Raw genomic sequence first — 12,862 nt, 5'->3', positions numbered from 1 at the left:
CACAACCTCCAAACAGGCCCCTCCCAGTGATAAGGGCCCCAGAGCGCTCACCAGGTTGACAAAATCCTGGTAGCAGATCTGCCCATCTGCATGACTGTCGGCGAGAGCCAGGAGCACCTCCCTTTTGTGCGGGTCCAGCTTGGAGCTGTGGCTCTCCAGGAGGCTCCGGAACTTGCCTGTGCTGATGTAGCCCGTGTTCCCGGGGTCAAACTGAGGGAGAAGCACAGACAGCAGTGGGGTCAGCGGGACTCCACCCCCCTCTCAGCACTGCTGTAGGTGCCCCATCTCCGTCACCAGTCCCCAGCTCCTGCCCGAGCCCTCTGCCAGAAGAGGCCCAGGCGGTGTCTGGGATGCTTCCAAGCCCTCATGGGAAACATCCAAATAGGGCATGGACAACATTCAAAATCCTAGAAGGCCCTGGAGACCTCTGAGATCACTCCATCCAGCCGTCTCGTGTACGGATAAGGAAACTGAGGCTCGGAGAGGTTAAGCTCCCTCCTCTCCATCTTTACTGCTGACCCCAGACCCCAGGAAAGCAGGAATGGAAAGGCAATGAGTGGAGGGAGATGAGGGACTTCTCATCTCCAGAGGGACTCAAATGGGGAATGTTCCAGGGCCCCGGGGAGCAGGGAGCACAGCCTTGCAAGTCCTTCTGCACCTGGCTGCCAGCCCCTCTCTCATGCCCCCCTCCCACCCGCATACCCATGTACACAGGGCTGGGCAGGGCTCCCCAGAGACACTGTGTTCTGGTTTTTGTTTGTTTGTTGACACTGTGCCCTTTTGCCCTCTGCAGCTTTGCCATGTGGGTCCTTCTGCCGAGGATTCTCTTTCCCCCTTGTCTCCCTAGGAAACTCGACTCACCCTTCCCAGATGTCCCGGCTCTGGGCACCTGAATAGACAGGTACTAATTTTCCAGGGAAAGTCTCATTGGTTCAGTTAGAAAAGGATCTTATTCCTCTCCCCCAGAGAAGCCCATAACCTTACTACCTTACGTACCCTCTGTCCTCATAGAACCCACCCAATGCCCCCACCCCTGCCAACACACACCCTGCTAGAAAATCACACTAACGGGTTCTCCTGGATGCCCAGTGCTTTCCTGTTCACAAAGCGCTTCCCCCCATGAATTCACTGCGCCTGGAGATGCTGTGGTGGGCTGCTTAGATTTTAAAAGGCAAACAGACATTGCGGATGTCCGTGTGTGCATGACAAGGGAGCCCGGAAGACCAAACCCACGTTTCCCCCTTTTCTAGATAAGGTCAATGAAGACTATTTTAGGAAGGCTGACTCTGTGAGCAGCATTTCTAAGACAGACCAAGAGAAACAGCCAGGAGTCACAAGTCATGGGCTATTTCAATTCTCCCCAGAACTTAACGCAAGAGGACATCTCTAAAGAGGCCTATTGAAAAATCTGCACATGTCATATTCACCCCCCCACAACCCAAAATACCAGGTTTCAGGGATAACACCTATTTGGTTCACAGGATCAGTATTTCAGGAGACTCACCTACCCCTGCTCCACAAAGATCTTTAAGAATAAAAACACCTAATATTTGCCGAGTGTTTTCATGGGACCATACACTGTTCTAAGCACTTTATGTATGTAATTTCTTTGATCTCCTACAATGACATTATGAAGCAGGTCCCGTTATTATCCCCATATTACAGATGAGGAAATAGAGGCACGGGAAAATGAGCATAGAGAGGTTAAGCAACGTGCCTGGCAAGCGGCGGAGCCAGGATTCCACGCCCAGGCAGCTCAGTGCTGCCTCTCCACCACTGCTGGCTGCCACTGGCCTTCAGCCTCCAGGGGCTGCTCTGCTGCTCAGAAGCAATATTTAAGGATCAAAGATGTGAGTGCAGACCTTGGAGAGACGAGGGCTCTGCGCGTCTCCCAGGCCCACTCTAAACAGATGTTTAAAGCAGGAAAGAGCCTCAAACAACAACAGTTCTGATCTCCTTATTGCTCAGAAAGTGAAGCCTGGAGAGGGAAAGTGGCCATGGCAGCCAGGGAAGGTCTCTTGCTCTGGTGCTTGGGACCCTCCCATCCCCTCAGCCTGGCGCCCCTGGTCCCACTTGGCCCTCATGCTAGGTGGGCAGACAGGGGCTAGGGGTGGGGGTGGGAGTCGAAAAGCAGCTCCAAGTCCTGGGAAAATGCCCAGGGAGCACTGGAGGGGGGCAGTAGTCTGCCACTCAGCACGGAGTCTCTGCTGCCTCAGCCTGGGGGAGGAAGCCCGAAGGCCCTGCACTGGCTGTGAGTAGGGCCGCCAATCCCCTCCCAGGGGCTGCCTCGGAGGCTTGAGAGGGCAGTGGGGTGGAGGGGCTGGGATCAGGCAAGGCCCCCTCTCCCTGATTCCAGCTCCAGACAAAGAACCACCTGCTCCCTCCCTCTCCCTCCTCCTCCAGGGCTCCCTGCTGTTGTCCTAGTGACAGGGGCTGCCCTGTGCTCCTTGAGCCCCCAGCCCCCACCATGGCCCTCCAGGCCTGCTCCAAGCACCTTACAGGCTCCAGACCGCAGAGAATGAGCTGGAACCAGGCCGAGCCTCCCTCCTCTGCCAAAACTCTACCTTTCATGCCAGGGCCAGACAGGCCAGACAATGGGGGGTCATCACTACCCTAATAACGAGGCCTCAGGGATGAAGGAGGGTGACGAGGGGGGAGGGAGAGGCAGGGATGGGGCTGCAGCCTGAGGCTCCACAAATGCACACAGGACACCTTCCAACCACCACTCCCCCCCTCACAGCCTGGGAAGATGAGGGCAAGAGCAGAGGCTGACAGTGGGCATGGGGCACGGGGGCAGGCAGGAGGTAGAGAGAGGGAGACAAAAGGAGAAAGAAACACAGAGGAAGAGCCAGAGAGAGGATGTGTGCAGAGGCGGGAGCGAGGTGGTCCCCCTGCTCCGGAAGGAAGCTGAGAGCTTCTAAGGCAGGCTGCAGGGAACAAGGCAAAATCTCATTCTTGTCTTGGCCACTAACCAGTTTGTGTAATTTAGGGTGAACGTCTCGAGCCATAATTGCCTCATCTATCAAGCGGGGAGAGCACCCCCTCGGGTTCCGGCGGTGGGGGGGGGAGGGTTGGGTGGGAGGCCGCTTGAAACAGGGCGGCGCTCTCCAAGGCCCAGGGCTACACAGGCTCGCCACCAGCTCCGCCTGCCTCATTCAAAGCAAAGCAGGGAGCACCCCTGTCCTAGGGCCTTGGCTGACCCCTCTGGGCATACCCCCTGCTTTGGGGCCTCCTTCAAGGCCAGCAATGGGGGATGAGATGAAACTAGGACCACGGTTCAGAGCTTTTGGGGAAACAAACCCTACAAATGCAATTCCCTTGTTAATAATGTGCTGAAGGCCCTGAAGCTCCCCCTCTCAGGTGCCCCACACCCCGGATTCAGCCACTTTGGGCAGTGGGGTGCTCTGGGGATGACGTCTGGGTTGGGCGGGTTTGAGGCAGCCTGACTGGGGCTGTTCTGCGGGTGGTGAGGAATGTGGCTGTGAATGAGCTATAGGCAGGGGCCCAGCGGGGAGCCAAGAGTCGGGAGCATCCTCGCAGCTGCCTCCTGAATAGGGCCCAGAGCTGTGGAGGAGGGGGGAGGCCAAGTCCACATTCAGCCTGAGTGGAGGATGCTGGTGGCAGGGGGAAGAGAAAGGCACGGAGTGACCCTCCCACAGCTCCCGCCCACTTGCCTTGCCCTTGAAAAGAGCTGCGAGAGGCTCCGTGGGGATGTTTAATCCCACCAACACCCAGCCCTCTGGCCCCTTAATCCTCTGGGTCATTAGTGTTCCCCAGCCTGGGGCCCCACACACGCTCTGCCATATATCCTATCTCCCATCCTGGACCTCTTCCTGGCTCACTTTTGACCTAGGCTTGGAAAAGACTCACCAAATTCTCTCTGTATTGTTGCTACCTAGGGCTCCTTCTCTGTCTCTGAGGCAAGGAGTAGGGGGAAGTTCCAGAAGGAGCCCCACCCCAAGCTGCTGTGCCATCCTTGGCAGATCATTAACCACATTGCCTCAGTTTCTCCATCAATCATGTGGTACAAACTCTCCCTTCTCAGGGAGATGGAAGGGGGTCCATCCCCACCCCTGCACAGGCAAGCATACCATATGCAAATGGGGGTTGGGGAAAGAGAAATCCACAACCCATACAGCCCATGGGGGCAGCTGATCCTCTATTGTGCATCCTTGCTCAGTCCAAGGGCTGATGGGAAATCCGAGATCAGATGAGTCAGCTCACATTGGGGGTGAGGTCTGTGCTGTCAGAGGGACCTAGTGATACCAGGGAGAGGAGAAGCAGGTCAGGGAATCAAAACTCACAGTCCAGGATCTCTGAAAGGAAGCTCGATGGTTTTCAAATTGCTCTGCAGAGTTCTAGGGGCTGTGGGAACTCCGAGGTCCAGAGGGGTGGGGAGGGGGTTGCTGAGCAGCCCCACTCACAGCTGGTTTATGTGCTGGCCTTCTATATACTATGGGTTGAACAACACAACGGGAGCTATGTATGTAGAACGCTTGCCACATGTCAGGCACTGCTCACTGAAACCTCAGGTCATCTCCTGTCCTGGCTTGCCTCGGATGATCCTGATACTATACCTATTGTCTGAGCATGATTATTAACAGTGCCCCTCCCACCCTCAAAATCGGTCCAAATTTGGAAGATAGGTTATATGTTCTCCCCTTTAAACCTCACAACAACTCTCTGAGGTACACACTATTGTGAGCTCCATTTTACAGGGGAGAAAAATGAGGTGTTGAGAGCTGAGTTGGCCAAGTCTGAGCAGCTGGTAGTTGGTGCAGATGGATTCACATCCAGGCAGAGGGGCCCAGACTCCGAACCCTCCCATCAGTAGGATCCTGTGGCTAAAAAAGAGTTTGAGAGACCCCAGTCCAATCCTCTCACTCGTTCATGTAACAAACACTTACCAAGGATTGACCATAGGCCAGACATCATGACCATTTTATAGATGGGAAACAGCTGCAGAGAGCAAAAGAAACTAGCTCAAGGTCACAAAGCAAGTTAGCGGTCAAAATGGGAATAGTTCAGGATTCCTCCATGGGGGTTGGCTGCCCTAGCCTTCCTCTTCCTTGTTTTTCACTGTCCTGGTCAGTTATATGAAATATAACTGGCTCAGGGTTTCCCAATGTGTGGAACACCAGGCCCAAGAGGGTATATGAAATAAGTGTCCTGTGGTCCCATGAGTTTGGGAAACCCTTTTGGAAGGGCATGATGCATAAAACCATACAAGGGCTCTGCAAGGTCTTACAGTGGAGAAACCTGTCTGATTTTGTTCAGCCCAGCATTTCCCAAACTTACTGGACCTCTGATCACAGTATTTTTCAAAGCAACACTCCATGGAACACTCTTTGGGGAAAATGTACAAGTCCACAGTAGAGTCATTTTTCCCTTTTGTGAAACCTGGCCCCTTTGTCAGTGGTCCTGAATCAGATTTTCATCTCCATCTTGTGTGTGGCCCTCAAGGCAGCTGACGCTTTGCCTGGAGTCCTCCAGCAAAGATAGAAGTCGGCCAGATCCAGGCTCCAGCCACAGGGGTGAGGGGGATGCCAGGCCCCAGGAGCGGCTGAGAGATCAGCGACTGGCCTAATGGGCCACTGAGCCGAGCTCTTAGGGAACAAACCTCGTGGGAGCTGGGATTGGCCTGCTCAGCACCCAGGACAGCGGCACCACTTCTCCCCTCCCCACCGCAGGCCAGTGAGCCTGGCCAAGGCTTCAGAATTTACCCAGCAGCAGTGAAGCATCAGAGAAAGAAGAAAGGGACGCATCTATTTGATATCTATTATGTACGTGTGACTTACACAAACTTCATTTCCAGGACAATTACATATCTGGTCCCTGCTCCCAGCACCTGAATTCCCTACTGCCTCCCAGGAGGACCCTTTCCCCCTCCTTGATCTAGAGGGGCCCAGGACCACAGTGAGGGGTATGGGCACTTTCAAGGACCTCACAGGCAGCACCTGGGGTGCCATTCTGGTGAAGACTTCTCAGGTCTCAAAGGTCGGGACCTGCAACCTAAGGAAGGCTCCCATCCCCGGCCCCACTGTCTCCTCTCTGTCCACCCAGCCAGAATGAGCCCTGGGAAATGACCACAAGGTGTGTGTGCTGGGCCAGGGGAACATGCAGGAGACTGCCCCTCCCTGGTGGGGCGGTTACCATGGCTCATCTGCCGGCTCCTTGCATCATTACCCCGTTTCCGAGCAGAGCAGAATTAACGAGGCTGCCCAGGAGTTTATGCTCAGCAGAGCTGTCCCCACCCAACAGCCAGAGCACACAAGGGAACTCTGGCCCATTCAAGGATATTTACAGCCCCATAAATTAGGTCCAGGCCTGCAGCTGCCGAGGTCAGGAGGTGAGGTTATGGGAATAGCAGCTTTCTCTCCAGTTCTCCTTTGCAGATGAGGATGCTAATTCACCCCATAGAGAAAACTACCTCATACCTTTCCCATGACTTTTCCCCCACCCCTGACACTGAAATACTGATTTTCATAAATATTTTACCACTTTTATTCTCATATCAATCCTAGAATAAGTGTGATCAGTCCCATTTGACAGATAAGGAAACTGAGGTACACAGATCTGGCCTGCTCCAAATTGGGGCTAGAAATGGATCTTCAAAGACCTCAAGCCACCCTGGGAAGAAGAGAGACCGGTTCCTAAAAACCAGGTTCTGACCCCTCCTGCCCTCGGGTCTCCCCAAATGGAGGCATGAGGGGCCCTTTGCTCCCCTGGGGTTTGGCCAGAGCCAGGTCCCTGACGGCTGGAGAAGCTTCAGTGATCCTACGATTCCCAGGCACATTCTTTCTGTTCTTTCAGCTGCCACCACAGGGATCTGGGGCAGGCAGCTCACCCCTCTCGAGGGGCTTCTCCCTAAGCATCCTCCCTTCCCATAAGTCAAACAGCTGAACCCCAAGATCTGAGGCTGGCAGGCCGATTAAGGAGCTGAAACACCCTTCCACTCAGCAGAGAAGCAGGCATCCTGGCCTGAATCCAGGCTGAGCTGCTGGACGATCGGCCTGTTTCCAGAAAACTACCCAGCTCTCTCAACACCTGGGCAGTGGAGAAGAGGAGCTCTCAGACTTTCCCCAGTAGCAGAAAGCTGGGGTTGGGTGGGCTGGGAGCTGCCTCTTTCCACCAGGCCTGTCCCTCTCCACCCTGAGAGAGAGCCCCCCGGAAAGCCCTGCTTCCCCCTCTTCAGAGCCTCCCTCACAGAAGGCCTTGGAGGTGCACAGACTCTGGGGGAAGCTGGGGGCTGTGACTCAGAGGCAGGCCTCTTGGGTCCCCAGCAGCTGACATAATGCCCGTGCTGACTCATCCAGGCCCAGCCGTCTCGTCTGCCTGGGGACTGGGGACTGAAGCCGAGTCATAGCCATAAAGCCAGGAGTCCTGGGCGAGCTGCAGGCAGGGAGAGGTGGCAGTGGGTCCGAGCAGGGAGGGGGGTCTTGCATCTGCCGCAGCTCTCCCCCTTCAGCATAAACCCATTTCCTCCTGCTGCTTCTCCTGGAAGCCACCAAAGGGTACCTCTGGTTCCCCAGAAAAGAGAGAGCACTGAGAGAGCTGAGGAGGAGGGGAATGGGATGCAGACCTCCGATCAGGAGCAGCGGGGGCAGGACAAAGGGTCACCAAACCCCTCACCTCCTGTGGCCCTCTGCCCCATCTCAGAGGCCACCCAGAAGCCTTGTGCACAAACACACACAACCTGCTCTGCAGAGGGTCCTCATTTGCTCTGTGTCTTTGGGCAAGCCCCAACCCCTTGGGCCTCAGTTTCCTACCCTGTAAAGAGGGGACAGCACCACTCACCTCACAGGGCTATAGAGAGATCAAGACAAGAGAGGTATGTGCATGCAGCAGACACTCAATGTTTGCTCTCTCAAAGAAATATTTTCCGACTCAAACAGTACCTTGCTTCAAAAAAGCTGGGACAATGTCAGTGGCTACCCCTAGTTGTTCACAACTTAAGATCCACATTGACTCATTTCCATAACACAGGATAGTGCCCTGGGCCTAATCTCACTGTTGACCACTGACTAGAGGCCCAGCAGGCAGAGGAGGCCGGCTCTGGGCTCTGGCCACCTGGTGGTCAATGCCTTGCCTCACCCTTCACCCTCTGCCATGCAGGCAGACAAGCCAGTGAGCAGAGGGGAAGCCCTGGGCATGAACACTCCTTCAGGCAGCCTTTGTCCAGAAACTTCTCTCTTTCCTCTGCAGAAAGTTCAGGGGGAATGTAGTTTTCTAGCTCCTATCCTAAAGAAGTCAGCTTGATAGGGTGGAAGGAACCCCAGACTGCAGACCTGGACACTTTGATTCAAGACCTGGAACTATTACATGTCAGAGGTTATTTTGAAAACTGTTAATGTCTTTAAATTCCAGTAACATGGTAACAGCCACCATATTTATCAGGTGCTCACTACACACACACACTATCTTATAGGTGTCACATCAACCCGGAGGAGAAGGTATCATTGGAGGCAGCTTACAGATGAGAAAATTGAGGCCTGCAGAGGTTACCTGGCTTGCCCATTGCCACACAGTTGGGAGGAGACTGGGACTCGAGCCAGATGTGTGTCCTCACCACTGCCTTAGTCACTCAGGGCACCAAGGAAGTGAATGGAAGTCTGTGAGGGCTGGTGGCAGGAACATAGGTCAGAGAGGGAGCAGGGCTGGGCTCCAGTCCCAGCTTTGACACTATCGCACCAAGTGACCTCACAAAGTCCTGCCTTCTGTTTGCTCATTTGCAAAATGAGCAGATTGGACAAAACGCTTCCACTGACCTTCTGGTAATGCATGGTCCTTGAGGGGACAGCAACCAGAGAGGGCCCGACAGGAGCAAGGCAGTTCCATGGTGAGGGTGCTCCTGGAGAGGACAACATTTGAACCCACGACAACAGGTGCAGGGCTGCAGTTCACCCTGTCATTCACGGGAACATGTGTTAAGCTGTTATGTGTCAGGGAGGTAACCAGGAAGCACACAATCTCAGATCCCATGGTCCCACTGCCCGAGTGCTGTTAAAGGCATTTCTGTGAGTGATCAGGGACAAAGGGGTTAAATCAGCATGACTGACGGGGTCAGTGGGGCAGGAGCAGGGTAGAGAAGGTGGCTTTGTGGTGGAGGGGAGTCCGTCCACAGCTCAAGGGCCCTGGAGTCCAGGCCACTTGATAAAGAGTTGGAGGTGCAGAGCCCGAGCAAGGACTCTAGTCAAGCCCGTGGCTTTGTCCCTCTCTGGGAGTCCCTCTCTGCCGGTTAACTGTGTGTTCCGGGGACTGCCACCAACACGCCTGTGTCTGGGCAAGTGTCATCTCTGCAGCTCCTTACTAATGCATTCAGCAGTCTCATCTGAACCTCTTTTCAACAACCAGAACCCCTAAGCCAGCTTGCAGAAGGATTTCAAAGGAGGTGGGCTTCAGGGTCAGGCCAAGGGAAGACTCCCAGGCTGGAGGGAAGGGGGCTGGGCAGGGGAGACATTGGGAGAGCAAGCAGAAAAACCCTCTGTGCTCAGAAGTGGCTCTCTTTGCAGGAGTCCCAAGTGAGGAGGAGCTGGTTTAGAAAGGCCGCCACCTTCCCTGTGGGGCCTGGATCTCGGGAGTGGCCCTGTGCTTCTTCCCAGCAAATTCTGGTTCCCAGTCAAGAAGCAGCTGTCAAACATCCTCTGGGTATCAGACGGTGTGAAGAGAGTTTCCACTTCCATTTAACTCCCCTAGTCGCCCCTGGAGTTAAAGATGATCGTCCCCATTTTACAGATGAGGAAATTGAGGCTCAGAGAGCTAATGGCACATGTCCCCAGTCACAAAGTCAGTAAGGCCTGAAGCCAGGTCTATCTGACTCTAGACCCAGGGCTCTGTCCCCAGCAGCCCACCTACGCAGCCCCGTGTTCCGGCCATCGCACGTTTATAATTTTGGTGGGATAGTCAAGGCGCGTCTGCTTTCCTTCTGGGAGATTAGCAAAGTTGGGGTCTCGTTTTGGGGTCTGGGAAATGCATGCTTTCAGAGGGAAGGGAAATAAGGAAACATGTGTTACTTTCAATTCTTCCTTTTCCCTCTTGCTTGTTTGATCTTGAAAGCAATTGTTCTTTGTTGACTTAACAGAACTCTGCTCCAAACCCTTTTGCTCATTAAACATTTGCAATCTTGAAGGCATTTTTCCAACCCCAGAAGCCCTTTATGGGTTCAGGGCTCCAGCCCCACATCTGCCACTGACCCGCTATGTGATGCTGGGTGCTTGAAGGTACCTCCTGGAGTTCAGGAAGGGACTGAGAGTGAGTCTATCAAAGCATAAGCTGAAGAAGAGGAAGCCTGTAGGAAACCTAGGAACAAATATAAAGCAATAACTAACGGGTACATTACCTGGTCAAAACTATAAATATCAGTGGAACTGATCAGAAATCAAAAGTAAACACAACCACATACAAAAATTCACCACATGATAAAATTTCTCAAGGTATAAAGAAAAGATTTCTTAATAAGTGATGCTGGCATAACCGGATAGGAAAAAGATCCTGATAGAGTAAAGGGATAGGTGACATTTTTTAAAATCATAGAAAAAGTAGTAGGAAATAGAAGCTCATATTTATGAGAGCTGAAGAGGGAGGGAAACTGGGCCCAAAGCAATAGATGGAATCATGAAGGAAAAGCCCAACAGATTCAACTATAGAAAAATGCCATTTTACCATGCTATTATACACAACAGATCAATACTTACAGTAACTCTAAAATCTAGTATTTAGGAAAATCATTAACATCCCAAGGACATGAAAAGACCATTCCGTCAAGCAGAAATTCAAATGGGAACCAAATTCATGGGCCGTGTGGGGGCTGAAGTGAAGATCTTCAGGGTTCTGCTGCTGCAACTTCTGGAAACCACGGGGAAGAACCGGGGAGGGGTAAGGACGGATGGCATGCAACACCTCTGTTTGAGCAGATGAGACAAATGCCCAGAACGCCAGTGGGGCTGGGGAAACTTCCAAGAGACTTGGGTCACCTGTTTTCTTCACCTCCAATTCCCACAAAGGGCCTCTTGACCACTGAGTTGAGGGGCGACCACGGAGGACCAAAATGCCAAGGTCATGGTTTCTAGCCTTGGGGTCCAATCAGCTACATGCTGAGTCAAAGCTACTCTACATGCTGAAGAACCAGACAACACGGAGGGACTGGTTCCATTCCATCCCTAACACCTGGAGAAAGGTCCCAGCAGATCCCAGTTTGGAACCAGGTGATCACTGGTTCCCCAGGAGGCAAGGAGGACTGACCAGGGCCAGGCTCCCATTCTAGTGACCTCTGGAAGGTGAACTCCGGGGCCACATCAGCTTGCAGGGACTCCAACAGGTGCCATGTGAATCCTACCCCATTCACCACAGTTTGACCTGTCAGGACTGCCTATTGCTGTATGAGATGGTGAGGAGGCTGCCTGCAACGCCCAGCAGAACATTCCTTCCTAAGTGCACCAAGCTCACCAATCACCAAACCCTACCTTTAAGCAAGCCCAGGGGAAGAGGCAGGGAGGATGCGATACTGCAGCTTTCTGAACAACCTGGTGTCCTTCTGAAGATGTGCTTCCATTTGTGAAGCTGCATACCTACTCTTCATTTAGCCCTATCAGGGGAATGAGGCAGGCACGGCTGCACAGAGGAGGGGGAAGGGACGTAGAGGGACTGGACATCTGCCAGAGGTCAAGCCCTGCTCATAAGCAGCTCTCCTTAAATGCAAAGCACCGATAGGAAGAAACACGACGGAAATGGGTTTCTAAGGCCGCCTGAGGCTGGCGAGGAGACGTAAGGCAGAACCTATCGTGAGAAAAAACTGTTTCTCCAGAGTAAGTTTGGGGAGTTTCTTTCCTAGAGTTAATTTTGTCTGTCCGAAATGGTTTCTGGGTGGGCCTCCCCAGAAGCAGGGGGATGCTCTTTGTGACATGCAGGATCTCCCTGCAGTAAGAGAAATTGGATTTCATAGACCACCCGCTAATATTAGGTGCCACACATTCTCTCCGCTCCCTCCAGTTCCAAATTCTTCCTACTAAAAGTTTTCCTCTATTCACCCAAACAGTTCATTTTAAAATGTAAACACACACACAGGGACTGGCAAAGGAAATTAATCAAATGAGAAACACACAGAGAAAAAAACACTGATACACTTTGTTCTAGGTTCTGATTCTAAATCTGGCAGGAGGTGTGAGGGGCTGGCAGCTTGCTGGTCGTGGTATCAGTAGCAGCAGGTGGCTCCCTCCTGCCTCAGGGCATCAGGCCAGCAGCTGCTGTACTCTTAGGAGCCAGAGGGAGAGTGGGCGGTACCCGAGAGCCGAGGGAGAGATGCACTACCCCATCGGGACAGGAGCCGGCGGACGCTCCACAAACCATAGCCATGCCTTGTGGTAACGTGGATGACACCCTAAATTCCCATCCCAGGACTGCCAAGTCTTCCAAGCTGCAATTCCATGTCTTCTGTCCCACTTGGGCATCTGCATTTAGCTGGCTCCTCAAATTGAACTTGTTTAAAACCAAAGTTGTCATTTTTGCCAACCCCCCAGCCCCACCCTGACTTTTCCTTTTCTCCTAGGTTCAGAAGCCCAAAGTTATATATGTGGTTCACTTCATCTATTCAGGTCTAGAAAGATCTTCCAATTTTCCCATCGCCATGTCCCTCTTCCTTTCCATTCTTCCTGTCACGTTCCAAGTCAAGGTGCTTGTGTCCATTCACCACAGTAGGCTCCCGGCTAGTTTCTCTCATCCCTGCCATCCATCTCACTATCACACAGCATCTTCCCAAAGCATTGCTTGGATCCTGTAACAAACCTGCTAAAAAACTTTCCAAGGCTTTTCCTGCCTACAACAGTATATGATCTGATCCAAGCTACTTTTTCAGCTTTACGTCCCT

The 12,862-nt window shown here is 53.0% G+C and overlaps 1 protein-coding gene across 3 annotated transcripts in view; it reads right to left on the bottom strand.

Annotated features, from left to right (window-relative positions):
- Window positions 1-12,862, bottom strand: part of RHBDL3 (rhomboid like 3) — a 44,633-nt gene that overhangs the window by 28,867 nt on the left and 2,904 nt on the right. For all 3 annotated transcript variants that reach the window (XM_070482763.1, XM_014862166.3, XM_014862167.3), the window contains one exon: window positions 52-210. In XM_070482763.1, the coding sequence (XP_070338864.1) occupies window positions 52-210 (159 nt within the window). The remainder of the gene's footprint in view (window positions 1-51; window positions 211-12,862) is intronic.

The sequence above is a fragment of the Equus asinus genome, chromosome 13 (genome assembly GCF_041296235.1).
Source record: "Equus asinus isolate D_3611 breed Donkey chromosome 13, EquAss-T2T_v2, whole genome shotgun sequence".
Taxonomy (NCBI): domain Eukaryota; kingdom Metazoa; phylum Chordata; class Mammalia; order Perissodactyla; family Equidae; genus Equus; species Equus asinus.
This window is presented reverse-complemented; position numbering and strand designations above follow the sequence as displayed.